Source organism: Hemiscyllium ocellatum, chromosome 12 (assembly GCF_020745735.1).
Source record: "Hemiscyllium ocellatum isolate sHemOce1 chromosome 12, sHemOce1.pat.X.cur, whole genome shotgun sequence".
NCBI lineage: Eukaryota > Metazoa > Chordata > Chondrichthyes > Orectolobiformes > Hemiscylliidae > Hemiscyllium > Hemiscyllium ocellatum.
In genome coordinates, this window is record NC_083412.1 from 63709251 (window position 1) to 63736006 (window position 26756).

General features: G+C 42.0%; 1 protein-coding gene across 1 annotated transcript in view; it reads right to left on the reverse strand.

Annotated features, from left to right (window-relative positions):
• Positions 1-26756, reverse strand: part of gsk3ba (glycogen synthase kinase 3 beta, genome duplicate a) — a 178111-nt gene that overhangs the window by 62252 nt on the left and 89103 nt on the right. Inside the window, exon 3 of the mRNA XM_060833615.1 lies at positions 19025-19108. Within this exon, the coding sequence (XP_060689598.1) occupies positions 19025-19108 (84 nt within the window). The remainder of the gene's footprint in view (positions 1-19024; positions 19109-26756) is intronic.

Genomic DNA, 26756 nt, shown 5'->3' on the forward strand with positions numbered 1-26756 from the left:
TTTGTTTTTTTTGGGGGGGGGGGGGGGGGGGTGAGATATGCGTGGAATAGCACAGAGAACAATGAATAATTAGTTAAATGTTTCATTTCCATGTTACACGATTCTATGATGCTGGTCACCAGAAAACTTTATTTTGTTGTAAAGTATTTTCCTTTTTCAACCAATTATGAAGTTGTACTTGCATATTTGTACTAGATGCCTAAATGTTACAAGATTGAGAGCTAGCAGCAAAGGTGGCTCACAACAGCATGGGTTACAGTCAGTTTACCATAAGACGACAAGTCCAGTACTTGAATTATGAGTTTTACATGGATAGTTCAGCAAGGAGCAGTAACTAGCATCTAATACTGAATGAACTGCATGATGTGGCAACTTGGGTTCCCAACTTGTGTATATGTTCTGTTGCTTTCTAGCTGCAAGGCTTAGATGGAACATAGTTTAATCAAGTGGACAGAAACATAGAAAATGGAATTCAATTCGCAGAGGTGAGGGACAATACATTGGAGAGTGCAAAGCAAGGAATGCATAAAAAGCAGTATTTCACAGAAATTAGGAGAAATAGCAGAACCTTGGAGTTAATTCCCACAGATCTACAGTCGTAAGGTAGATGTGGCTGAGGCTTCTTTTCCTTATTAGTCAATACAATGGATACAACAGCTAAATGATTATGGTAAAGGTTTAAGTTACAGCTTCTGTTCTGGTTACTGCATTACTGGAAGGATGTGATTGCATGAGAGAGACTACAGAGGAAGAGGTTTATGAAGATGTTGCCAGGTGTGGAGGATTTTAGCTGTGGGGAAAGATTGGATAAGCTTGGATAGTTTTATTCAGATGGCCTCAACCAGGACCTTGGGTTCATGTCACACTACAGGTGACCCCACTGCACTATGCAGATACAGACACTCCTATAGACTCATACACTCATGCAGACCCGTCTGATGCACAAGGTTTCTCTCATATGTTCACACATACAAACCCACACACTCACCATCTCGCAAACACTCATACTCACCCCCCGCACACACCCATCCAAATGCGGAGACACAAGTTTGTAGGGTGAAATTGTACTTGCAGAATTACATTTTATTTTGCTCAAAAACTGCATGAATCCATTAAGATTCTGTAAATCCCTTTTTAAAATTAGGATCAGTCTGAACATTGGGGCACAGACAGCCTTGCACCTTCAATGCATTATCTGGGCCAACATGGCACCTATTGTTAAAGTTCACTTCAGAATGTAACTTCAAGTTCTGGGATTTACATATGAAAGAACTGAAACCAACATGCCGAACATGAGACAAAATCTTTTTCAATATATAATTTCAGTTACAACACACTAAACTTTTGCCAAAAATTCTGTGTCCTACAACAGTTTACTCCACAACTATCTGAAGGAGCAGTGTTCTGAAAGCTCGAGCTTCCAAATAAACTTGTTGGAATATAACCTGGTGTTGTGAGATTGATAACTTGTAAACACCAGTCCAATACCAGCATCTCCAAACCATACCAAACAGGTGGACAGGACACAGAAGGTTTGGGTTTTAAAAGCAAGATAGGTGGCCCACTGAAGTAAGCTAACATGCTTGTTATTTTGTGATGACACTCCAATAATAAAGCTGGATGTATTCGATTTTACTAGACCCTAATCTCATGAGTAACTAATTCAAATGGACTAAATTAATTTGATTCAACTGGAAAATCTCTGGTCGCAAATAGTAACAAATCTATTCTTTGTCGCCATCCTGTGGGTAACTTACGATGGCATGTTGTGGTTTTGAATGTCTGATGCTGTCTCTCCAAAACTCTCCATGCTTGTGAATGATGTGCCGTTAACTTCTCTACTACTACCTGAACCATAATTGCCTTTCAAAGGAATAGCTCCTAGGAATGGGGTAGACAAATCCATTAGTGGAAGGACGTACCGGATATCCTGCTTTTATTTTTGGTCATGGTCCTACACAATATACTTAAGCTCAAATGAATGGTTCTTCAAAACCTGGTATGGGTATTGAAAGTGCTGGTTTGATTATTTGTTAAGATTTGTCTACTACCTGACATACAGAATAGAACTGCAATACATATTTATAAAGTTTTGGTCATGTAAAATACTTGTTTTTCAATGTCTGTGCTTTGCATATTCCTATATGCCCTGCCCTAGGAATTTCATGCGTTTCTGGCAATGGTTCCTAATATCTGGGTGGCACCATTGTTTGATGAACAATTGTCCACTCTTAGTCCACAGGTCTGTAAGGATGTCTTCCATTTCACCAGCACTCCATTTTTTAAACTTGGAAAGAGAGCACCTCTCTGAAATCTTCAGCCTCAGCTTTAGTGTTAGCTGTCTGAATTAACATTTCACTCTGGATCTGCTTCTTAGCCTCAATTAATGAAGGCATGTTGTACACTTCTTTTGAACTTTCCTATTCTCAAATAGAGCTTCAGATACCCTAATATCTGCTTGCAGTATTATTGCCATTTCTGATGCCTGACCTCAGTTTAGCCATTGCTTTGGTCACAACACATGATGGAAAAATATCCAGAACCTGTTCCTGCAACAACTGCTCTTATCTTCACTAGAATTTCCATGATTGTATGCAAACCTATGACTTGCACTAATGTCAAATTATTCCCTGCATGTAAATCAATTCCAAACACAGGCAATTTAACTACCCCAACCATTATTCGTCTCGACAGCAAGTCGCAGTCAGTTGGATTTTGTACAATAGAACTTGGATTATTGTCTCAGTCTCTCCCATTTACTAATACTTGGACTTTCACTGAACTCGCTGGAAGAGAAACTAAATCCTACTCCAGCAAAAGAATTTAAGTAGGCCCTCTATGTCTTAGTATGGTTATAAGGCTTGAATGCTTCCTTTGAAGAGAAAAGGGTCATCTTCCCTTTCAATAAGAACCCTTCCTACGCTCATCTAACCTGCGCACTTATCCACATTCTCAGCAATAACTACATCTAATCTCTTAATTGTAATTAAAGCTACAATCTGATCTGTGGCCTTTTCTCTCAGTTTATTTTTTGAACTTACTCTTATGATCTCCTAGTAGTATCATGGATTTTCCTTTTGATTTCTGAATAAACGTATTTGACCTCCTTACATTGCAAACATCTTGCCTTTCAGTTTTTACCTCCATCCTCCATATGCTCCCTTCTGATAGCACTATAGAACCTAATGTTTTCCTTCACCACACCAATTCCTTCATTGCTTTTGGTTCAAATCTATTCCAAACAAGCCTCCAAAATTCACTATCATGGGGTATCATGCTGGAAATCAAACCCTCCTTTCCTGGAGTCATCACAAAAATTAACTCTTTGGGAAAGTATGTTTGATTGAGTTTTTTTAAAAAAAAGGTGACAAAGATGATTAATGAAAGCAAAGCAGTTGGCATCTATATAGTCTTCAGCAAGGCATTTGATAAGGTTCTGCATGGTAGACTGGTGAGCAAGGTTAGATCAAGCAGAATACAGAGAGCATTAATCAACTGGATACAAAATTGGCTCTAAGATATGAGACAGAATAGGGACACAGGGCTGTTTTTTGGACTGGAGGCCTATGACCAGTGATGCGCCGCAAGGATCAGTGATGCATCCACTGCTTTTTGTCATCTATATCAAATTTGCAAATATAGGAGGAATGGCTAGCAAGCAGGAGAGGGAGCATGCTTGTGTGCTTGGTAGAGTGTGCGTGCGAGTGTGATGGAGAATAAGCCTGAGAGAGGGAGTGTGTGTGAAAGAATGTATGGGAGGGGTGCATGTGTACATCTGAGAGACAGCACATGAGAGGGTCTGCTTTAGTATATGTAAAAGTGCATATATATGTGTGCTTGTGAGTGTATGTAAGAGTGTGTTTGCATAAACGAGAGCGCAAAGTTCAGTACCTATGAGGATGGCCTCAACTATGACCTTGGGTTCATGTCATACTATTTGTGACCCCACTACATCATGTATACAGACACTTACATACTCTCACACATCCCCCCTCTCATACTACACTCAGACACACACACACATAGCCCCCCACACTAACCCTCCCACAGGCTTATACTCTGTCTCACACACACGCTCCCTCGCAGGCAGACAGGCAGGGGGGTGAATTTGCATTTTCAGAATTATATTTGCAGATACATTCTATTTTGTCCAAAAAACCACAATCTGCAGGCAGCCAATCTGTGTAACATTTTATAAATTCCTACTTTGGAAACAAAACCAATCCGACTCAGGATTGGGATAGACAGACAGACTCTAACCTCACATCTTTAATGCGCTGAGCCGAGATGTCACTTTTTTTTAAATGAGCCTTTAAGTTATTGAGAATGTGACTTGAAAGTCGTTCTGGGATTTACATATTAATGAACTGAAACATGCAACCCATTCTAAAAGATGAAAGACTTAACAGCAATCTAGGTTTGTTCAATATATCGTTTTAATTGCATGACACTATGATCTTGAGCTTTAAACTCTGTGTCTTATAATCCTGCTCCACAGCTACCTGAAGGAGCAGCACTCCAAAAGCCAGTACTTCCAAACAAACCTTTTGGGACTATAATCTGGTGTTGCGTGGGTTTTTGACTTCACCGAACAATAAGACCCAGCGGTGCAGGTGCATAGTTCCTTAAAAGTGCAGTCGCAGGCACATATCTTTGGCACACTTGCTTTCATTGGTCAATGCACTGAATATAGAAGTTGGGATGTCATGTTGCAGCTGTACAAGTCACTGGAGAGGCTACATTTAGAATATGTTAATTCCAGAACATTACCTCCCCAACCAGGGGCCCAAACATTTTAGACTACTGCTACACCACTGTGAAAGATGCCCACCGCTCCATCCCCGCCCTCATTTTGGGAACTCCAATCACAGCGTTTCTTCTCCCGGCTTACAGGCAAAAGCTCAAGCAGGAGACCACCTTGCAGATATAGATCTAGTGCTGGCCAGAGGAGGCCGAGGATCAACGCCGGTGCTGTCTGGAATTGGCTGATTGGGCCATGTTCAAACAGTCTGCAGGTACCTTGGATGAGTACAACGCCACCATCATAGACTTTATCAGCAAGTGTGTAGAGGACTGCATACCGAGGAAGTCAAATCAGGGTGTTCCCCAACAGGAAACCCTGGATGAATCAGGACATACAGATCCTGCTAAAAACCAGGCATGAGGCCTTCAGATCAAATATAAGGAATCCAAGTATGACTTTCACAGAGTCATTAGGACAGCCAAGGACCAATATCGATCCAAACTAAAGACCCAGACAGGAGACCCAGTGACTATGGCAAGGACTGAGTGATATTACAGGTTCTAAAAAGAGACGGTGCAAGATAGCAGACGATGACATATCCCTCTCAGATTGTCTCAACGCCTTCTATGCTTGTTTTGAGCAGAATTTTGGCAGAGAGATAACATCTATTCCGACAAGCCCTGACAAAACTATCCCAACGATCACTGCATCAGAGGTCAGATCAGTTTTCCTTTGTGTGAATCCAATGAAAGCAATGGGACCAGACGGAGTACCAAGCCGTGCACTCAGGGCATGCACAGATCAACTGGCAGAGGTCTTCTCGGACATCTTCAACCCCTCCCTGCAGCAGGCCACTGTCCATGCTTGTTTCAGGAGGGCCAACATCATCCCTGCACCTAAGGCGGCTCATGCAGCAATGTCTCAATAGCCATGAAGTGCTTTGAAAGGCTGGTCATGGCATGAATCAACTCCAGCCTCCCCACTACTCTTGATCCACTCCAATTTGCCTATTTGACCAACAGAGCCACGTCAGAGGTCATATCACTTGCCTTTCATTCCTCCCCAGAACATCTTGACACCAAGAACAGCTACATAAGAATCCTATTCATTGACCACAGTTCAGCCTTCAACACTATTATACCCTCGAGACTGATTATTAAACGTAGTGATCGCGGACTAAACCTCACTCTCTGCAACTGGATCCTCCAGTTTCCTGACCCACAAGCCCTAATCAGTGAAGACTGGGGACAATATTTCATCTTCACTAACATTCAACACTGAGCACCCCAGGGGAGCATACTCAGCCCTCTACTGTACTCACTGTATGCCCATGACTGAGTCACCAAATACCAGACTAATGCCATTTACAAGTTTGCTGATGACACCAGCACAGTTGGTTGAATCTCAGATGGCGACGAAACAGACTGCAGACAGGAGGCACTGAGAACAACCTAGCTCTCAATGCTGGCAAAACCAAGGAACTTATTATTGACTTTAGGCAGGACTCATGCCACCCTAAACATCAAGGGCACAGAGGTGGAACAAGTGGAGAGTGTCAAGCTCCTGGGAGTAGTCATCCACAACAAGCTTTCTTGGACTCTTCATGTGGACGCACTGGTTACAAAGGCCCAACATCTCTTCTTCCTCAGGCAGCTGAGAAAACTTGGCATGATGGTCAATACACTTGCCAACTTTTATAGGTGCGACAGAGAGAACATTCTGTCTGGATATATTACTAACTGGTTTGGCAACTGTACCACTCAAGATCAGAAACGGTTACAGAGAGTGGTGAACTCGGCCTGGACAATCGCAAAGGCCAACCTCCCATCTATAGAATCCATCTACCAGGTCTACTGTCAAGGAAAGGCTGCCAGCATTCTCAATGATCCATCCCACCCTGGCAATATTTTTCTACAACTTCTAACATCAGGAAGGTGGTACAGAAGCCTGAACATACTCATCAGCCAATTTCAAAACAATTTCTACCCTACTGTTGTTAGAATACTGAATGGACACTCAAATTCTTAGCATTCACCTGTACTTGTGGTTTTATTTTTGCTGCAATTTACCTATTACTTACTTATCTCTGCTACTTTACTCTGATCTGACTGCATTGCTTGCAAGACAAAGTTTTTCACAGTGCCTCACTACACGTGACAATAAATTCAATTCAATAATTCTGGTCTCCCTGCTATATGAAAATTATTGTTAAACTTGACAGAGCTTAGAAAGGCTTTACAAGGACAGTGCGGGACTGAAGGATTTGAGCTGGAGAGAAGCTGAATAGGCTGGTTTCTTTTGCCTGGAGCATTGAAGGCTAAGGGTGACCTAAGAGAGGTTTATTAAAATCATGAGGGGCTTTGGATAGGGTGAATAGCCAAGGTCCTTTTCCTGAGGGTAGGGGTAGTCCAAAACTAGAGGGCATAGATTGGGGGGAGGGATTTAAAAGGGACCTGATGGGCAACTTCTTCAGCTGCCAGAAGCAGTAGCCGAGGTGGGTATTATTACATGTATTGGTGCATGTTTAGGAAGTGTTCAGAGGGATATTGGCCAAATGCTGGTAAATGGGACTAACTCAGTTTAGGATATCTGGTTGGCAATGAAAAATTGGACCAAAGGGTCTGTTTCTGAGCTGTATAATTAACTCTACTATTCACCAATTCATTGGGCTTTCAGAAGGAAGTTCACAGAAATCATGGTGCGGGTTTATGTACTTATGTATTAAAAAGTAATTTTTGCTAAGAACTTAGAGCAGTTATCTGGCCCTTCGAGATTGCTCGGCGATTCAATAAGATCATGGTTGATCCTTTTCCAGCCTCAGACGGATTCTTCAGGTGGGCGCAACATTGAGGGTCGAAGGGCCTGTACTGCACTATAATATTCTATAATCTGAAGTCAAAGGTCCGATGCTGCAAAAGTACAGATTTTTCCCTTAAGAAAATCTTTTAAGACCATAAGATATAGGAACGGAAGTAAGGACATTCAGCCCATCGAGTCCATCCACCATTCAATCATGCCTGATGGGCATTTCAACGCTACTTACCCGCACTGTCCCCACAGCCCTTAATTCCTTGGGAGATCAAGAATTTATCAACCTCTGCCTTGAAGACATTTAACGTCCCTGCCTCCACTGCACCCCGTGGCAATGAATTCCACAGGCCCACCACACTCTGCCTGAAGAAATGTCTCATTTCTGTTCTAAACTGACCTCCTCTAATTCTAAGGCTGTGCCCATGGGTCCTGGTATCCCCATCTAACGGAAACAAATTCCCAGCGTTCAATCATTCTAAACCATGCATTATCTTGTAAGTTTCTATTAGATCTCCCCTCAACCATCTAAAAGCTCTAATGAATACCATCCAAGGATCCTCAGCCGTTCATCGTATATTAGACCTACCATTCCAGGGATCACTTGCGTGAATCTGGACACTTCTGCCTGAAATGTGGGACCCAGAATTGGACACAGTATTCTAAATGGGATATAACTCGAGCTTTATAAAGTCTCAGTAGCACATCGCTGCTTTGACATTGCAACCCTCTTGAGATAATTGGCAACACTACATTTGCTTTCTTAACCATGGACTCAACCTGTAAGTTAACCTTAAGAGAATCCTGGACAAGCACTCCCAGATCCCTTTGTAGTTTGGCTTTAGGAATTTTCTCACCGTTTAGAAAATAGTCCATGTCTGTATGATTTTTATCCAAAGCTCAAGACCTCGCATTTGCTCATGTTGAATTTCATCTGCCATTTCTTGGACCACTCTCCTAAACTGTCTTTTATGGCAGTCAGTGTTAATTTGCAAATTTTCTTTAGTCCAGATTTATTGCATTAACTGAACTTAAATCTTCCAGCTGCAGAGATGGTATTTGAACTTGTCGCTGGGTCATTTACCCACAACAGGATTGTTCATCATACATTGTAACCTGCCTTGCATCTATGCTGTCCATATACGGTCATGAAAATTACTACTTCATTCAAGCTTTGCTCAACATTTTTAAATGTACATACAAGATTAGGTATTTAAAGCCGCAATGGTCTGAAAATTGCCAAACATTTTGGGAACTGTCATAATATCCGTTTTTCTCGTGGAAAGACCATGCCTTGTTTTTCTGTATTTTCATTGTGGACTGAATTGGGGAAAGAATGGTTTTAAATCTAAGGGGTGCTGAGGGATTGCTGCCATTTTTAGAAGTAATGTGACATTCATTTTTAAGCAGTTTCCACAGCAACTTGTTTGAGTTAGTGCAGTTCGTAAACAAGCTGGAGCTGAGGGGTGTATACAAATGGAGTTTAAGCCAACGAGTTGCTGATTAGTCTTGATTAATGATCAATAGTCAATGACAGCAGCCCTCTGCCTGCCAACAATAGAATGTGGTTTTGGGTCATTAAATATCTTAGGATTGTGAACAAGGTAGGGAGAAGTCACCAGATCTCTGCCAGTTCAGGAGCTCTCTCTCTGTTCTCAAGTAAAAGTCTCTTTAAGCCTGATAAAAGAACTTTATCTTTCACAGCTTACAGCAACTGTTGAAGGACTTTTAATTAGTCAGAGACCTTTTATAAGTATAAATTAGCCACACTGCACCTCTTGCAAAGCATTCAGAGAAGGAAGATGGAGAAACCAGATTCTGATTAGCGTAAGAACAGTCTTAGCAGATCCTGTGAACGGAGACCACTACATGTACATGTGTAATGTATTAAATATTAATGGAGTTTATATGGTTATTCAGGCTGAAATTAATAAAGTTAAGATCTGAGTTTTCATTGTTGTTTGCCTATAGCTGCTTATTTGTGATTAGGAATAACAGTAAAAAGGACGCTTATTTGAATGGTAAAAAAAGTGCAGCATGCTGCTATGCAGAGAGATCTGGGTGTCCTTGTGCATGAATCACAGAGGGTTGGTGTGCAGGTGCAACAGGTAATGAAGAAGGTAAATGGAATTTTGTCCTTCATTGATAAAGTGATTGAATTTAAAAGCTGGGAGGTTATATTGAAGTTGTATAGGCTGCTGATGAGGCCTCATATGGAATACTGTGTGCAGTTTTGGTCTCCTTGCTGGAGAAAGGAGACTAGTTCCCCCTGGCACAAGAGGTGGTGCAGGGAAGGTTCACTAGGTTGATTCTAGAGCTGAGGGGATTGGCTTATGAGGAGATACTGAGTACTCTTCGAGGCAGAGATTGATAAATTCTTGATCTCCCAAGGAATTAAGGGCTGCGGGGACAGTGCGGGTAAGTGCTGTTGAAATGCCAATCAGGCATAATTGAATGGCAGGTGGACTCAATGGGCTGAATGTCCTTACTTCCGTTCCTGTCTCTTATGGTCTTAAGAGATTTTCTTAAGGGAACAAAATCTGCACTTTTGAAGCATCTGGCCTTTGTGACTTCAGATTAAAGAACGTAATAGCACAGTACGGGCCCTTCAGCCCTCAATGTTACACCCACCTGAGGAACCAGTCTGAAGCCCAGCTATCCTACATTATTTCGATTTCATCCATGTTTGTCCAATGACCATTTAAATGTCTTTAAAGTTGGAAGTCTACTACTGTTGCAGGCAGGGTGTTCCATGCCCCTACTACAGAGTAAAGAACCTACCTCTGACATCTGTCCTATGTCTGTCACCCTTCAAAATAAAGCTATGTCCCCCTCATGCTAGCCATCATAACCTGATGAAAAAGGCTCACTGTCCACCCTATCCAACCCTCCGATTATCATGTCTCAATTAAGTCACCCCTCAACCTCCTTCTCTCTAAGAAAAACAGCCTCAAGTCCCTCAGCCTTTCCTCTAAAACCTTCCACATCCTTCCTATAATGTGTTGACCACGTTAACTCGAAACATGGCCTGACCAGCGTTTTGTACGGCTGCAGCATGATCTCGTGGCTCCAAAACTCAATCCCTCTACCAATAATATCTAACACACCGTATGCCTTCTTGACAACCCTATTAACCTGGGTGGCACATTTCATGGACACAGATCTCTCTGCTCACCTATACACCAAAAATCTTACCATTAGCCCAGTAGTCATTATTCCTGTTGCTCCTTCCAAAGTGAATCACCTCTCACCTTTTCTGCATTAAACTCCATTTGCCACCTCAGTCCAGCTCTGCAGCTCATCTAGGTCACTGTCACCTGCAACATCCGTAACTCCACTGACCTTGGTGTCACCTGCATATTTACTAACTCATCCTTCTACGTCCTTATCTAGGCCATTTATAAAAATGACAAACAAGTGGCCCCAAAACAGATCCTTGCAGTACATAAACTAGTAACTGAACTCCAGGATGAATATTTCCCATTAAGCACCACCCCGGTCTTCTTTCAGCTAGCCAATTTCTGATCCAAACCACTAAATCTTCCTTAATCCCATGCCTCTCTACTTTGTGCAATAGCCTACTTTGGGGAACCTTATAAAATGCGTTACTGAAATCCATATACACCACATAAACCACATTACCCTCATCTACCTGTTTGGTCACCATCTCAAAAGAACTCTAAGGTTTGTGAGGCACGACCCACTCTTCACAAAATAATGTTGACTATCCTAATAAACTTACTCCATTCTAGATGATCATAAATCTGATCTCTTATAACCCTTTCCAACACTTTACTCACAACTGAAGTAAGGCTCACTGGTCTTATAATTACCATGGTTGTCTCTACTCCCCTTCTTGAACAAGGGGACAGCATTTGCTATCCTTCAATCTTCTGGCACTATTCACATAGACAATGATGACAAAGATCAAAGCCAAAGGTTCTGCAATTTCCTCCCTGACTTCCCAAAGAATCCTAGGATAAATCCGATCCAGCCCAGGGAACTTACCTATTTTCACACTTATCAGAACTGCAAACACCACCTCTTTGTGTACCTCAATCCAGTCTAGTCTTGTAGCCTGTATATCAGTATACTCCTTGGCAATATTGTCTTTTTCCAATGTGAATACTGACGAATAAATATTTAGCACTTCCCCCATCTCCTCGGACTCCATGCACAACTTCGCACTACTATCTTTGACTGGCCCAAATCTTTCTCTAGTCATTCTTTTATTCACGATATACCTATAAAAAGCTTTTATGGTTTTCTTAGATACTACCTGCCAACGACTTCTTATGCTCCCTCCTGACTCTTCTTAGCTCTCTTTAGGTCTTTCCTGGCTAGCTTGTAACTCTCAAGCACCTGAACGGAGTTTCATCTCATCCTAACAAGTCATCTTCTTCATCTTGAGAAAAGAGATTCAACTTCTTTAGTAAACTACAGCCTCCTCGCCTGACCACTTCCTCCCTGCCTGACAGGTACATACTTATCAAGGACACACAGTAGCAGTTCCATGAATAAACTCCATATTTCAATTATGTCCATCCCCTGCAGTTTCCTCCCCTATCCTACGCATCCTAAATCTTGCCTAATTGCATCATAATTGCCTTTTCCCTAGCTATAACTCTTTCCCTTCATTATATACCTATCCCTTTGTATCATTAAAGTAAACATAACCGAACTGTGGTCACTATCACCAATGTGCTCACCTACCTCCAAATCTAACACCTGGCCATGTTCATGACCTAGTACCAAATTCGACGTGGCCTTGCGCCTTGTTGGCTTGTCTACATACTGTGTCAGAAAACCATTCTGCACACATTGGACAAAAACTGATCCATCTAAAAGTACTGGAACTATAGTATTTCCAGTCAATATTTGGAAAATGAAAGTCTCCCACAACAACTACCCTGTTACTCATGCTCCTATCCAGAATTACCTTTGTCATCTCTGGAGCTATTTGGACTATAGAAAACACCCAACATGATGTACCACTTCTTTGAGGTTTCCAACTTCAACAGGTAAGTCCTCAAATGTCTTTTCTGCTACCGTAATACTGTCCTTGACTAACAACGCCATACCTCCCCCTCTTTTACCATCTTCTATGTTCTCACAGAACCATCTAAATCCCAGAACCTGCTACAACCATTCTTGTCCCAATTCTATTCATGTCTCCAAAATCACAAAGTCTCAGGTACCAACTCATCCTGCAAGTTCACCCACATGCTCCTGATGTTGAAGGAGACACACTTCAAACTACCTTTTTGCTTGCCAGTGAACTTTTGTGATCTTGAAATCAAATTTCTGACCTCACTACTCTCAACCTCCTGGACACTGGAACTACAATTTTGATTCCCATCCCCATTCTGAAATAATATAAACCTTCCCGAACATTATTAGCAAATGTCACCCCACTCCCCACCAAGATATTGGTATCCCTCTGGTTCAGGTGGAGACCATCTGTTTGTAGAGATCCCACCTACCCCAGAATGAGCCCAATTATGCAGGCATACAAACCCCTCCGCCTGATTAGGAAGGTGGTAATATCATTGACCAAGTAATTCAGGCTAATATTGTAGGGTCATAGTACAGTACAGAAAAAGGACCTTCGGCCCATTGAGCACGTGTCAGTCAAAAACCATCCAACAATTCTAATCCTATTCTTCAGCACTTGCCCCATTGTCTTGTACACTCTAACATCGCAAGTGAACATCTAAATATTCTGAAATCTTGAGGGTTTCTATATCTAAATTGCGAATGTAAGAACTGTTCCTTGTTTTGAGGTATTTTAGGTGTTGGAGGTGATTTCTTTGAATTCCAGGGGCAACAATTACTTTTTAAATGCTGTTGCGTTGTTTTGGAAGTTTGGGGGAAAAAAAACCAACAAAACAACGGTTCTTTTAAAGGGAGGAAGACAGAGACCGCATGGTCAGAGAAAGAAGCCTCTATAGCTGTCTGACAGCAGTGAATCTGCACAGTTGCTGCCTATACTGCTCGAGTTCAAGTATCTCTAGACACTGGAGTGCATCTAGGAAAAATTAACAAACAACTAAATTCACAGCGGACCTTGGAGAAATTGTGAGAGCTCACAGCACATGAACAGACAAGTGCATAGTTTTTTTTAAAAAGTATAGCGTTGCTATAAATCTACAATAGGAAGTAGAGTGCATTCATTCTTGATTATTGCAAGGTTTGTTGATTCTTTGTATATACTTGATTATATATTTTATTGAGATCTGTCTCTTGATCCAATTTTAAAAATATAAGCCCCAAGTAGAGGAACTGCTATTATCCGGCATTCGATTATCCAAATATCAAATTATCTGGCAAGATTGCAAGGTCGTGATGCTCGACTGAACTATGTCACCCGGCATTCGATATCCAGAATTCGATGAACCACTCCAAATACTCCCTGCCCGCGTCTTTCGGATAATCAAGGTTCTTCTGTATTAAATTGGCCTGTAGTAGTGTTTCTTTTTAAGAGCAATAAGATGGTGCTATTTTCTGGGTCAATAGACTGCGAAAGAGCAAAGATAGCCTTTTCAGTAGAGTGATGCGCTTTTCCTGTTGGATGTGGGAGTTTAGGGAGAGTTTCCATGTTACTGATGGTTATGCCTGCAGGAAGTGTCTTTGGTTGCAAATCCTATCAGAGCACATGGATCGGTTGGACCAACAGTTAGAGGCAATAAGGAATTTATAGGAGCTGGAGGAGATGTGATGGATGGCAGCTATAGGAAGGGAGAAAAGCTGCAGATACATTCAGGTAGATGGATTAATTCCAGAAAAATGACAAGGGGTAGGCAGGTAGTGCAGGAGTCTCCTGTGGTTATTTCCATCTCAAACAAGTATGCTGTTTTGGAAAATGTAGGGGGTGATTGACTCTCAGGGGAATGTAGCATGAACAGCCAAGTTTCTGGCACCAAGAATGGTTCTAATGTAATGAGGGGTATGTTGGGTTCCAAACGACCGATTGTGATAGGGGACCGTCTAGTCAGAGGTACAGACAGAGGTTCCTGCGGCCAGCAGCAAAAAATCAGAACAGTGTGTTGCCTCTGTTGCCAGGATCAAGGATATTGCGGAAAGGCTGCAGAATATTCCCAAAGGGGAGAGGGAATAGCAGAAAGTCATTGTACACATTGGAACTAATGACATTGGAAGGGAAAAAGATGAGATACTGAAAGGAGAATATAGAAAGTTAGGCAGAAATTTAAAAAGGAGGTCCTCGAGAGTCATAATATCTGGATTATTCCTGGTGCTACAAGCTAGTGAGGGTCACAATTGGAGTGAGCAGATGAATGCTTGGCTGAATAGCTGGTGCAGGGGAGAAGGATTCACATCTCTGGCATCTCTTCTGGGAGAGAAGTGACCGGTACATGGAGAACAGATTGCATCTAAATTGAAAGGGAACTAAAATACTGGAAGGGAGATTTGCTCAAGAGGATTTAAACTAGTAAGGTGAGGTGTGGGACCCAGGAAATAGTGAGCAAAGAGATCAGAGACTGGTACAGTTGGGAAAAGGAACAAGTCAAACACTCGGGGCAGGCAGGAATAAAGCAGAGAATGAGATAGGATAAATTAAACTGCATTTATTTCAATGCAAGAGGCCTAAAAGGGAAGATAGATGAACTCCGGTCATAGTTAGGAATATGAGACTTGAATATCATTGCAATTACAAAGATATGGCTCAGGGATAGATAGGACTGGCAGCTTCACGTTCCAGGATACAAATGCTACAGGAAGGACGAGATTGTGCGCGCGCTTGGACTTCCACAGTGTTAAGATGGAGAGAAATTTGTTCAGTGAGTACAAGAAAATTTTCTGCTTCAGTATGTGGATATACGTACTAGAGAATGTAGAACGTTACAGTGCAATCCAGGCCCTTCAGCCCTTGATATTGAGCCAACCTGTGAAATTAATCTGATGTCCATCTAACCTACACCGTTCCATTGTTATCCATAAGCATGGCTAATGCCCATTTAAATGCTCTTAACGTCAGCGAGTCTACTACTGTTGCAGGCAGGCCATTCCACAGGCGTACTATTCTGAGTAAACAAACTACCTGTCCTAAATCTATCACCCTACAATTTAAATCTTTGTCTTCTCGTGTTAGCCTTCACCATCTGCAGAACTTGACCTACTCTTGGGAAACAAGGCAGGGCAGGTGACCGAGGTGTCACTGGGGGACCACTTTGGTGTCAGCGACCACAATTCTGTTATTTTTGATAGAGTGATGGAAAAAGGATAGATCGGATCTAAAAGTTCAAATTCTAACCTGGAGAAAGGCCAATTTTGATGGTATTAGGCAAGAATTTTCAAAAGTAGATTGGGGGCAGATATTCATAGGTTAAAAAAAAAGGGACAGCTGGAAAATGGGAAGCCTTCAAAAACGAAATAACAAAAGTCCAGAGACAGTGTATTCCTATTAGGGTGAAAGGCAAGGCTGGTAGACTAGAGAAATTGAGGTTTTGGTTAAGAAAAAAATGGAAGCATATGTCAAATATAAACAGCAGAGATCAAGTGAGTCCTTAGGAAGAGTATAAAGGCAGTAGCAGTATATAGAAGAGGAAAATCAGGATGGCAAAAAAAGGGGACATGAGATAGCTTTGGTAAATAGGGTTAAAGGAGAATCCAAAGGGATTTTATAAAAATATTAAGGACAAAAGGCTAACTAGGGGGAGAAGAGGGGCATTCAAAGATCAGCGAGACAGCCTATGTGTAGAGCCAAGGAGATTGGGGGGGGGGGGGGGGGGAAAAGAGGAAAGAGATACTAAACGAGTATTTTTGCATCAGTGTTTACTGTGGTGAATGACATAGAAGATTACAGAATGTGGGGAAATAGATGGTGACATCTTGAAAAATGCCCATATTACACAGGTGGTACTGCTGGATGATATAAAACACAGAAGTGGTTAACCTCCCAGGCCTTGATCAAGTGTACCCTAGAACTCTGTGGGAAGCTAGGTAACTGATTGCGGGCCCCTTGTTGACATATTTGTTTCATCGATAGTAACAGGTGAGGTGCCAGAAGACTGGAGGCTAGCTAACTTGGTGCCACTATTTAAGAAACTTGGTAAGGACGAGCCAAGGAACTATCAACCAGTGAGCCAGTTGTTGGAAGGAATCCTGGGGGGGGGGGGGGGAAGGGAGGGAGAGAGAGAGACAGGATTTACATGTATTTGGAAAGGCAAGGACAGATTAGGGATCGTCAGCATGACTTTGTGCCTGGGAAATCATGTCTCACAAACTTGATCGAGTTTTTTGAAGTCACAAAGAGGATTGATGAGGGCAGAGCAGTGGACGTGATCTACATGGACTTTAATAAGGTGTTTGACAGTCTCATGGGAGACTGGTTAACAAGTTTGATTTCATGGAATCCGGGGAGAACTAGCCATTTGGATACAGAACTGGCTTCAAGGTAGAAGATAAAGGGTGGTAGTGCAGAGATGTTTTTCAGACTGGAGGCCTGTGACCAGTGGGGTGCCACAAGGTCCACTGCTTTTCGTCATTTGTATAGATGATTTGGATGTGAACATAAGAGGTATAATTAGTAAGTTTGTGGATGACACCAAAATTGGAGTATGGACACAGAAGGAGGTTACCTCAGATTACAAGGAGACTTGATCAAATGAGGGAATGGGCTGAGGAGAGGCAGGTGGAGTTTATTTTTGTTAAATGTGAGGTGCTACATTTTGGAAAGGCAAATGAAGGCAGGATACATACACTTAATGGATAAGGTCCTGGGGAGTGATGCTGAACAAAGAAACCTTGGAGTGTGGATTCATTGATCCTTGAAAGTGGAGTCTTGGGTAGATAGGATAGTGAAGGCGGCATTTGGTATGCTTTTCTTTACTGGCGAGAGTATCAAATATAGGAGTTGGGAGGTCATGCTGCGGCTATACAGGACATTGGTTAGGCCACTTTTGGAATATTGCCTTCAATTCTGGTCTCCTTCTTATCGAAAAGATGTGCAAAACTTGCAAGGGTTCAGAAAAGATTCATGAGGATGTTGCCAGGGTTGGGGATTTGAGCTACAGGAAGAAGCTGAATAGGCTGGGGCTGTTTTCCCCAGAGTGTTGTAGGATGAGGGGTGACCTTGTAGTGATTGATAAAATGAGGAGCATGGATAGGGTGTATAGGCAGCATCTCTTCCCTGGGTTGGGGGAGTCCAGAACTATAGGGTGAGAATGGAAATTTTAAAAGGGACCTAAGGGGCAGCTTTTTCCACACAGAGGGTGGTGCATGTATGGAATGAGCTGCCAGAGCAAGCGGAGGATACTGGTACAATTACAACATTTAAAAAGGCATCTGGATGGGTATATGAATACGAAGGATTTAGAGGTATATAGACCAAGTGCTGGCAAATGGAACCGTGTTAATTTAGAATATCTGGATGGCATGGACAAGTTGGATTGAAGAGTCTGTTTCTGTGCCATATATTTCTATGACTGTTACAGGCAGTGAGTTCAACAGTTCCACCCCCTGGAGTGAAAAGATTTTTGTTTCACATCTGCTGTAAACCTCATCCCCTTACCTGAAATCTGTATCATCTTGTCACTGATCCCTCCACCAATGGTAAAGTTCCTTTCTGCCTACCCTGTCTGAGCCCCTCAGTTTTATACATGTGAATCATATCCCCTCAATCTCTTCTGCTTCAAGGAAAACAACCCAGTTTGTTCAATCTCTCTTCATAACTGAAATACTCCAGCGCAGGGAACAAAGTGGTTAAAAGAGAAAATGCTGGAAAATCTCAGCAGGTCTGGCAGCATCTGTAAGGAGAGAAAAGAGCTGACATTTCGAGTCTAACTGACCCTTTGAAAAGCTTATAGATACTGCCAGACCTGCTGGGACTTTCCAGTATTTTTTGTCTTTTGGTTTCAGATGCCAGCATTCGCAGTAATTTGCTTTTAAAATAATGGTTAATCTCCTCTGCAGCTTTTCCAGTGTAATCACATCCCTTCCAAAATGTGGATTCTAGAACTGCATTCAATACCCCAGCTGTGGTCCAATCAACCTCTCTTTACAATTTCAGCATCACACACTGCTCCTGAACTCCATGCCTTGTCTAATAAAAGTAACACATATGCCATAACTACTTGTGGGGACATGGAGTAGAATTCCATCATGACATATTGATATTCAATAAAAATCTGGGAAAAACAAACAAACTAGCCTAATGGTATCCATGTTGCTTTTCAGTAAAACTATCCAGTGAAGGAAATCTGCCATTTTACCCTGCCCAGATTACGTGTGACGCTAGACTCAGAGTAATGTGATTGACACTTAACGACAAAGATCAATTATGGACAGGCAATAAATGCTGGCCTAACTAGCAAAGCTCACATTGAATGATGGAATTAAAAAAAGATGTAAAGGAGCAAGGTTCACCCGAAACGCCAATCCCATTGTAGTGGAAACCATTTACTTGCCAGTGACGCTCAGATCCCAAGAATGAATAAACATATACAAACATACCTTTTCTCCACTGGAGTAAAAGAAGTACCGTAATCGGACGATATTACAATGATCCAGTTTTCGCATTATCTGCAGCTCACGATTCTGTAGAACAAAAAAAAGTAACTATTTATTTGCATAGTTAAAACTCACAATTAGATGCTAGTTAACAAGCACTAGAACAACACTCCTTAAAAATGATAGGCTTAAGCTCCAGAAACAAACAATTACCTGATTGAACTTGCTCCAATTACTGATCATTGACAAGTTGCATTTTATATGGAAGCAGACACAATAGATATGTTAACATAGTCAGAAGTGACCAAAAACCAGCAAATATGATAAATGTGGTGGTATCAAATGGTACAGTGAGAAGCGAAGCACTGCTGGGAGAGTTTGAGAAATTAAGCCCTGGAGGTTGCAAGTATGATCCCGATACAGCAAAGGATGAGAGATATATACTGCATGCACAACAGGCTAGAATCGTAGGTTTCAGGAATGGTGGGTGGCGATTCTTTTCTTTTGGGTGAAGGGGTTAGAAAGATGAGGAAATGATGAAAATCTATTGGATTTGGCAGAGGCTGGATTATGGGTCGAAATGTGTGGAGCTGGAAAAGCTCAGCATGTCAGGCAGCATCACAGCTGACATGGCAGACTTAAGCCCTTCTTCATCAGGAGTTGCCGGTGGGGGTGGGGTCACTCAAACAGTGACTCAACTTCCTGCGCTCCAGTGACACAAAATCCCTGCTTATCCAGCCTCTTATAACGCAAATCCTCTCATCCAGAAAAGATCTGTGTAAATCTTTTCTGAACCTTTCGAATATAATGGAATCCTTCCCATAGCAGGGTAACCAGAACTAAATAGTATTCCAAAAGTGACTTCACCAGTTCTTGTATAACTGCAACATCTCATCCCAATTCTGTATTCAATGATCTGAACAATAAACATAAGCATGTCAAGCATCTTCTTCACTACTCTGTGATGCAATTTTCAAGGAACAATGTACCAGAACCTCTGGCGCACTCTGTTCGACAACACTCCTCATTAAACAGGCAAGTACAACCCTTGTTTATCTTATGAAAATGCAACATCTTGCATTTATTTAAATTAATTCCCATCTTCCACTCCTCAGTCCATTAACCTAGTTGATCAAGATCCCACTGTACTCTAGATAACCTTCTTCACTATACCACCAATTTTGGTATAATTTGCAACATACCAACCATACTTCCTACATTCTCATCCAAATTGTTTGAACAGCAGGATAAAGGATAAAGTCCAGAGGTGACAAAATCATGTACAAGCCTTCAGTGATGGAAATGGACTGAGAAAAGTGGAGAAAATGCAGTTGCACTACGGGCATTACACTAAGCTTTGATACTACACAACACACCCACCAAACAGTCTTCATGCCTGCCACAATCTGGAGCATGTTTTTACCTGCCCAAATTTCAGCATAACAAGAGCAAAACCCAAGGATCAAACTGAACATGCCTGGTACTAAATTTCAGAATTTTGCAATGAATCATGGAATGCCACTTGATACTCCCCTTTCTGGCAGATTGAATCTGTACTCCTAGACCAAAACTCAGTTTATAAATTTACAGGCAACTTTGACAGAAATCAGTTACATACAAGAGTAATTTTCTCCCATTATCCATCCTTCTCAAATTCAAAACAATCCTTTTCCTACTTTTGCCAAACTGCAATAAAGCCTTGAGATAATGAGGATGTTGGGGGTATAATAAAAAAAAAGTAAAGCACTAAGGATCAACATTCTAAAATGTTAAATAAGTATTGGATGGTATGCATTGAGTATTTTGCATATTCATTTAGAGATGGCATTATTGTCAACTATAGATGGTTTATAATAGACATTTCGATATAGCAATGGCAAAATTGCCACACCCAATGTTTGAAAATGACAAGAGAACTTCACGCTTCTAGATACAATGGTACAGATTTTCAGATGGCCAGATAGTTTTTCTTACACTCTGGATGGGACTGTGCATGAGGAACTGCAGAATTTCATTGCAGCATACTGCAAATGAATTGCCTGGACATTCGAAAATTGCTCTGAAAGTCTCCATTTCAGGTGGGAAATTTAACGGGTTTCAATTAGAAAAAAAAACCTGATACTTGGGAAAAATTAAGACCATTAAAGACAGCCCAACTCCCTAAAAATCAAGTATTCGATCCATGCAGTGCTCCATTTCCCCAGCTTAAACTCACTTACGTATATACTTACCATCTCACAGCAGCTTCAAGGTAACCAAGATTCTGGACTTCTGAAATCAGATTACAGAAGTTGACTGCTATAGAAATGGGGGCATTGTTTGCCTGGTCAGACGATTTTTGGAGTGTTGCGAGAAGTTTATGGTACTCTATCTAAGAATAGATATGGCTTTGGAGGATGTTCAGAGGTAGTTTTTAAGAACGATTCCTCAGGTGAAGGACTTGTCAGGGGTGCTTGAGGACTCAGGGTCTGTGCTCAGAGTTTAGAAGAATGAGGAAGGGTCTGATTGAAACTTAAAATCTTGAACAACCTGGATCAAGTGGAAACAGAGCACATGTTTTCTAGGAGAGACTAGGACCAGAGGTTACAGCCTCAGCATGAAGGGACAATCTTTTAGAATGGAGATGAGGAACTCCTTCAGCCAGGAGGATGGTGAACTCGTGGAACTCATTGTTGTGTAACACTGTGAAGGCCAAGTCTTGAGTGTAGTTACGACAGAGATAGATAGGTTCTTGATTGGTAAGAGGATCAATGGTTATGCGGAGAAGGCAGGAAAATGATGTTGGACAAAATGTCTGCCATGATCAAATGGTGGAGCAGATTTGATGGACCAAGTGGCCTAATTCTCCTCCTGTTGTGAAGTGAGTAGATGGGATGCTCAATATTTTTGCCCTTTAGCCCCTCAAGTCCATACTAATAAAACTACACTAGTCCCACCTTCTAGCATTTGGCCCATAGCCTTGAATGTCATAACACTTCAAATGTTCCAAGTACTTATTTTTAAAAAAAAAGGTTTGAGGCTACCCACCTCCACTTCCTTCCAGACAATGCAGTCCAGACTCCCACCACACTCGGTGAAGTTTTCCTCACATACCCTCTAAACGTCCTGCCTTTCACCTTACAAATATACTCCCTTTCAACTCAAGGGAACAGATTCTTTCTATCCATGCCCTTCAATCTTGATCTGATCCTCCCTAAATCTTAGAGTCATAGATTTACAGCACAGAAACAAACCCTTCAGTCCAACTCATCCATGTCAACCAGATATCCTAAATAAATCCAGTCCCATTTGCCAGCATTGGACCATACCCTGCTAAACCGTTTCTACTCATATACCCATCCAGATGCCTTTCAATTGTTTTAATTGTACCAGACTCCACCAAATCCTCTGGCAGCTCATTCCATTAACACATCACCCTCTGATTGGAAAAAGTTGCACCTCAGGTCCCTTTTATATCTTCCCCCTCTCACCTAAAACCTATGCCCTCTAGCTTTGGACTCCACTACCCGAGGGAAGAGACTAGGCTATTCACCCTATCCATGTCTCTCATGATTTTATAAACCTCTATAACGTCACCCCCTCAACCTCTGACTTTCCAGGGAAAACAACCCCAGCCTACTCACCCTCCCTACACCCGGTATCATCTTTGCAAATCTTTTCTGAACCCTTTCAAGTTTCACAACATCCTTCCTATACAGGGAGACCAGATTTGCATGCATTATTCCAAATGTGGCGTAGCCAATGTCCTGTACAGCCACAACACATCCTAACTTTACACTCAATGCACTGACCAATAAAGAAAAGCATATCAACCACCTTTTTCACTTTCCAGTGTACCTAACACTCCACTTTCAGGGAGATATGAACCTGCACTCCAAGGTCTCTTTGTTTAGCAACACTGTCCAAGACCTTACAATTAACCTGCCCTCATTTGCCTGGCCATAATACAGCACCTAACATTTATCTGAAGTAAATTCCATCTGCCATTCTTCAGTCCATTGGTCCATCTGATCAATATCCCATTGCATTTTAAGGTGAACTCCTTCACTGTTCACACCTGCAATTTTGGTGTCATCTACAAAACTTACTAACCATCTCTCTTATGCTCACATCCAATTCATTTAAGTGACAAAAAGCAGTGGATACAGCACTGATCCTTGTGGCCTGCCAATGGTCTGAAAAGCAACCTTCCACCATCACTGTCTTCCTTCCTTGAGCCAGTTCTGTATTCAAATGGCTACTTCTCCCTCTATTCTATGCCTTCTAACCTTGCTAATCAGTTTACTATGAGGTACCTTGTCGAACACTTTACGGAAGTCCATACAGATCATGACCACTGCTCTGCCCTCATCAATCCTCTACATGACTTCTTCAAAAAAAAAATCAACTTTGAGACATCTGAATTCCCACACGCAAAGCCATGGTGACTATTCCTAATCAGTCCTTGCCTTTCCAAATACATGTAAATCTTGTCCCTCAGGATTCTCTCCAACAACTTAAGAGTCAGATGTACAGCATGGAAACAGACCCTTTGGTCCAACTCATCCATGCTGACCAGATATCCCAACTCAGTCTAGTCTGACCCTGCCCATACCCCTCCAAACTGTTTCCATACTGTACATCTTTATGACTATGCATATACCCATCCAAATGTCTTTTAAATGTATTAGCCTCCATCACTTCCACTGGCAGCTTATTCCATACATGTACCACCCTCTGTGTGAAAAAGCTGCCCCTCAGCTCTTTTTAATATCTTTCCTTCTCACCCTAAACCTATGCCCTCTAGTTCTGGATTCCCCCACCACAGGGAAAACACTATTTATCCTATCCATGCCCCTCAGTTTCATAAACCTCTATAAGGTCACCCCTCAGCGTCCAACGCTCCAGAGAAAACAGCCCCAGCCTATTCAACCTCTCCCTATAGCTCAAATCCTCCAAACCTAGCAACATCTTAGTAAATCTTTTCTGAATCCTTTCAAGTTTCACAACATCTTTCCGATAGGAAGGAGACCAGAATTGCACGCAATATTTCAACAGTGGCCTAACCAGCTGCAACATGACCTCCCAACTCCTGTACTCAATACTCTTTGACCAATAAAGGAAAGCATACAAGCGCCTTCTTCACTATCCAATCTATCTGCGACTCCACTTTCAAGGAGCTATGAACCTGCACTCCAAGGTCTTTGTTCAGGACCTTATCATTAATTGGATAAGTCCTGTGAAACTTTGCTTTGCCAAAATGCAGCACCTCACATTCATCCAAATTAAACTCCACCTGCTTGCCCACCATCGATGTCAGGCTCATCGGTCTGTAGTTCCCTGGCTTTTCTTTACCACCTTTCTTAAATAGTGGCACCATACTAGCCAACCTCCAGTCTTCCGGCAACTCACCTGTGGCTTTCGAAGAAACAAATCTCAGCAAAAGGGCCTGGAACTCACTCCCCAAACTTCAGAGTTCTAAAGGTACACCTGATCAGGTCCCAGGGATTTGTTCATCTTTATGCTTTTTAATCCACCCAATACCACGTCCTCTGCAATATGGACATTTTTCACTTTGTGTCCCCATGTCCTATGTCTTCCATATCCTTCTCCACAGTAAACACTGATGTAAAACATTTAACATCTCCCCATTTCCTGCAGTACCACAGATAGGCAGTCTTGCTGATCTTTAAGGGACCATATTCTCTCCCTTGTTAGCTTTTTTCCCTAATGTATTTGTAGAATTCTTTTGGATTCTCCTTAACCCTATTTGCCAAAGTTCTCTCATATTCCCTTTTTGCCCTCCTGATTTCTCACTTATGTATACTTCTACAGCCTTTACATTCTCCTGTGGAATTTGATTTCTGCTGCCCATGCCGAACATATGCTTTCTTCTTTTTCTTGACCAAAACTTGAATTTTTCTAGTCATTCAGCATTCCCTACACATACCAGTCATGTCCTTCACCCCAACAGGAATATAGGGTCTCTGGATTCTTGTTCCCTCATTTTGAAGACTTCTCATTTTCCAGCCATACTTTTACATGCAAACATTCTCCCCCAGTTGAATAGATGAAGAGTAGGTGGGAATCCATAGTACACTTCCAACAAAGTGATCATCCCTTTATTACTCACTTCCACCCAAATAATCTCCCTGGACATATTCCCAGGAATATCCTCAGTAAAGGCGACACGGTGGCACAGTGGTTAGCACTGCTGCCTCACAGCGTCAGAGATCTGGGTTCAATTCGAGTTTACACATTTTCCCTGCGTCTGCGTGGGTTTCTTCCGTGTGCTCCAGTTTCCTCCCATAGTCCAAAGATGTGCAGTTTAGGTGAATTGGCCATGCTAAATTGCCCGCAGTGTTAGGTGCAGGGGTAAATGTAGGGGAATGGGAATGGGTTGCGGTTTGGTGGGTCGGTGTGGACTTGTTGGGCCGAAGGGCCTGTTTCCATGCTGTAAGTAATCTAATCTAAAAAATCTAATCTAAATACAGCCATTATGTTATCTCTAATCAAAATCCACTCCCCCTTTTCTATAACGGCTATAACTTCTATACCCTGGAACATTAAACTACCAGTCATGTCCATCCGTAAGCCATCCTTCTGTAATTGCTATAAAATCCAAGACCCAAATTCCTAACCATGCCCTGAATTAATTTGCCTTCCTGATGGGCTTTTGCCTGAAACATTGATTTTCCTGCTCCTCAGATGCTGCCCTGACCTGCTGTGCTTTTCCAGTACCACTCTAATCTAGACGCTGATTTCCAGCATCTGCAGTCCTTACTTTTGCCTTACCTGTTAAGCCTCATACATTGAAATAAATGCAGTTTCATGCATCAGTCCTACCTCATTCTCTTTGTTCCTGCGTGACTGGACTGAATTATACCTTTTCCCAACTGTGTCAGTTTCAAATTGATCCCTTTCCTCACTAGGTGCCTGGTCCCACTCCCACCTTACTAGTTTTAATCCTCCTGAGCAGCTCTAGCAAATCTCCCCACCTGCATATTAATCCCCTTCCAATTCAGGTCCAAGTTGTCCTTATTATAGGTCACTTCTGCCCCAGAAGAGATTCCCATGATCCAAAAATGTGAATTCTTCCCTCATGCATCAGCTCAGCCACCCATTCATCTGCTCTATCCTTCTATTCCCACCCTCAATAGCTCATGGCACCAAGAGTAATCCAGATATTGACCACACTTTAGGTCACTCTCTTTTTAAAATTCCCACTAACTTCTATATTCACTCGTCAAAATCTCATCCTTTTCTCTTCCAATGTCATTAGCTCCAATGTGTATGTCAACCTCCTACTGTGCTCTCCTTCCCAGACAGAAGATTCTGCACCCTCAGAGATATCCTTGATCCTGGCACCAGGGAGGCAACGCACCATTCTGATGTCTTGTTGGTCACAGAAATATTTGCCTCTGACTAGAGTTCCCGATCACAATTGATCGCTTGGAACCTGATGTATCAGTCGTCACATTAGAGCCATTCTCAGTACCAGAAACCTGGCTATCAATGCTACACTCCCAAGAGTCCATCACAACCTACATGTTTCAAAATAGTATTTATTTGAGAGATGGAGATAGCCACAGAAGACTCCTGTATGACCTGTCTCCTCCTCCTACCCATCTACTCGATTATCTTCAGCTCATCTCCCTTCCTGAAAAAGCCATCCATCACACCCCCTAGCTCCTGTAAATTCCTCATTGCCTCTAACAGCTGCTTCAACCGATCCATGCGATCTGATAGATTCGCA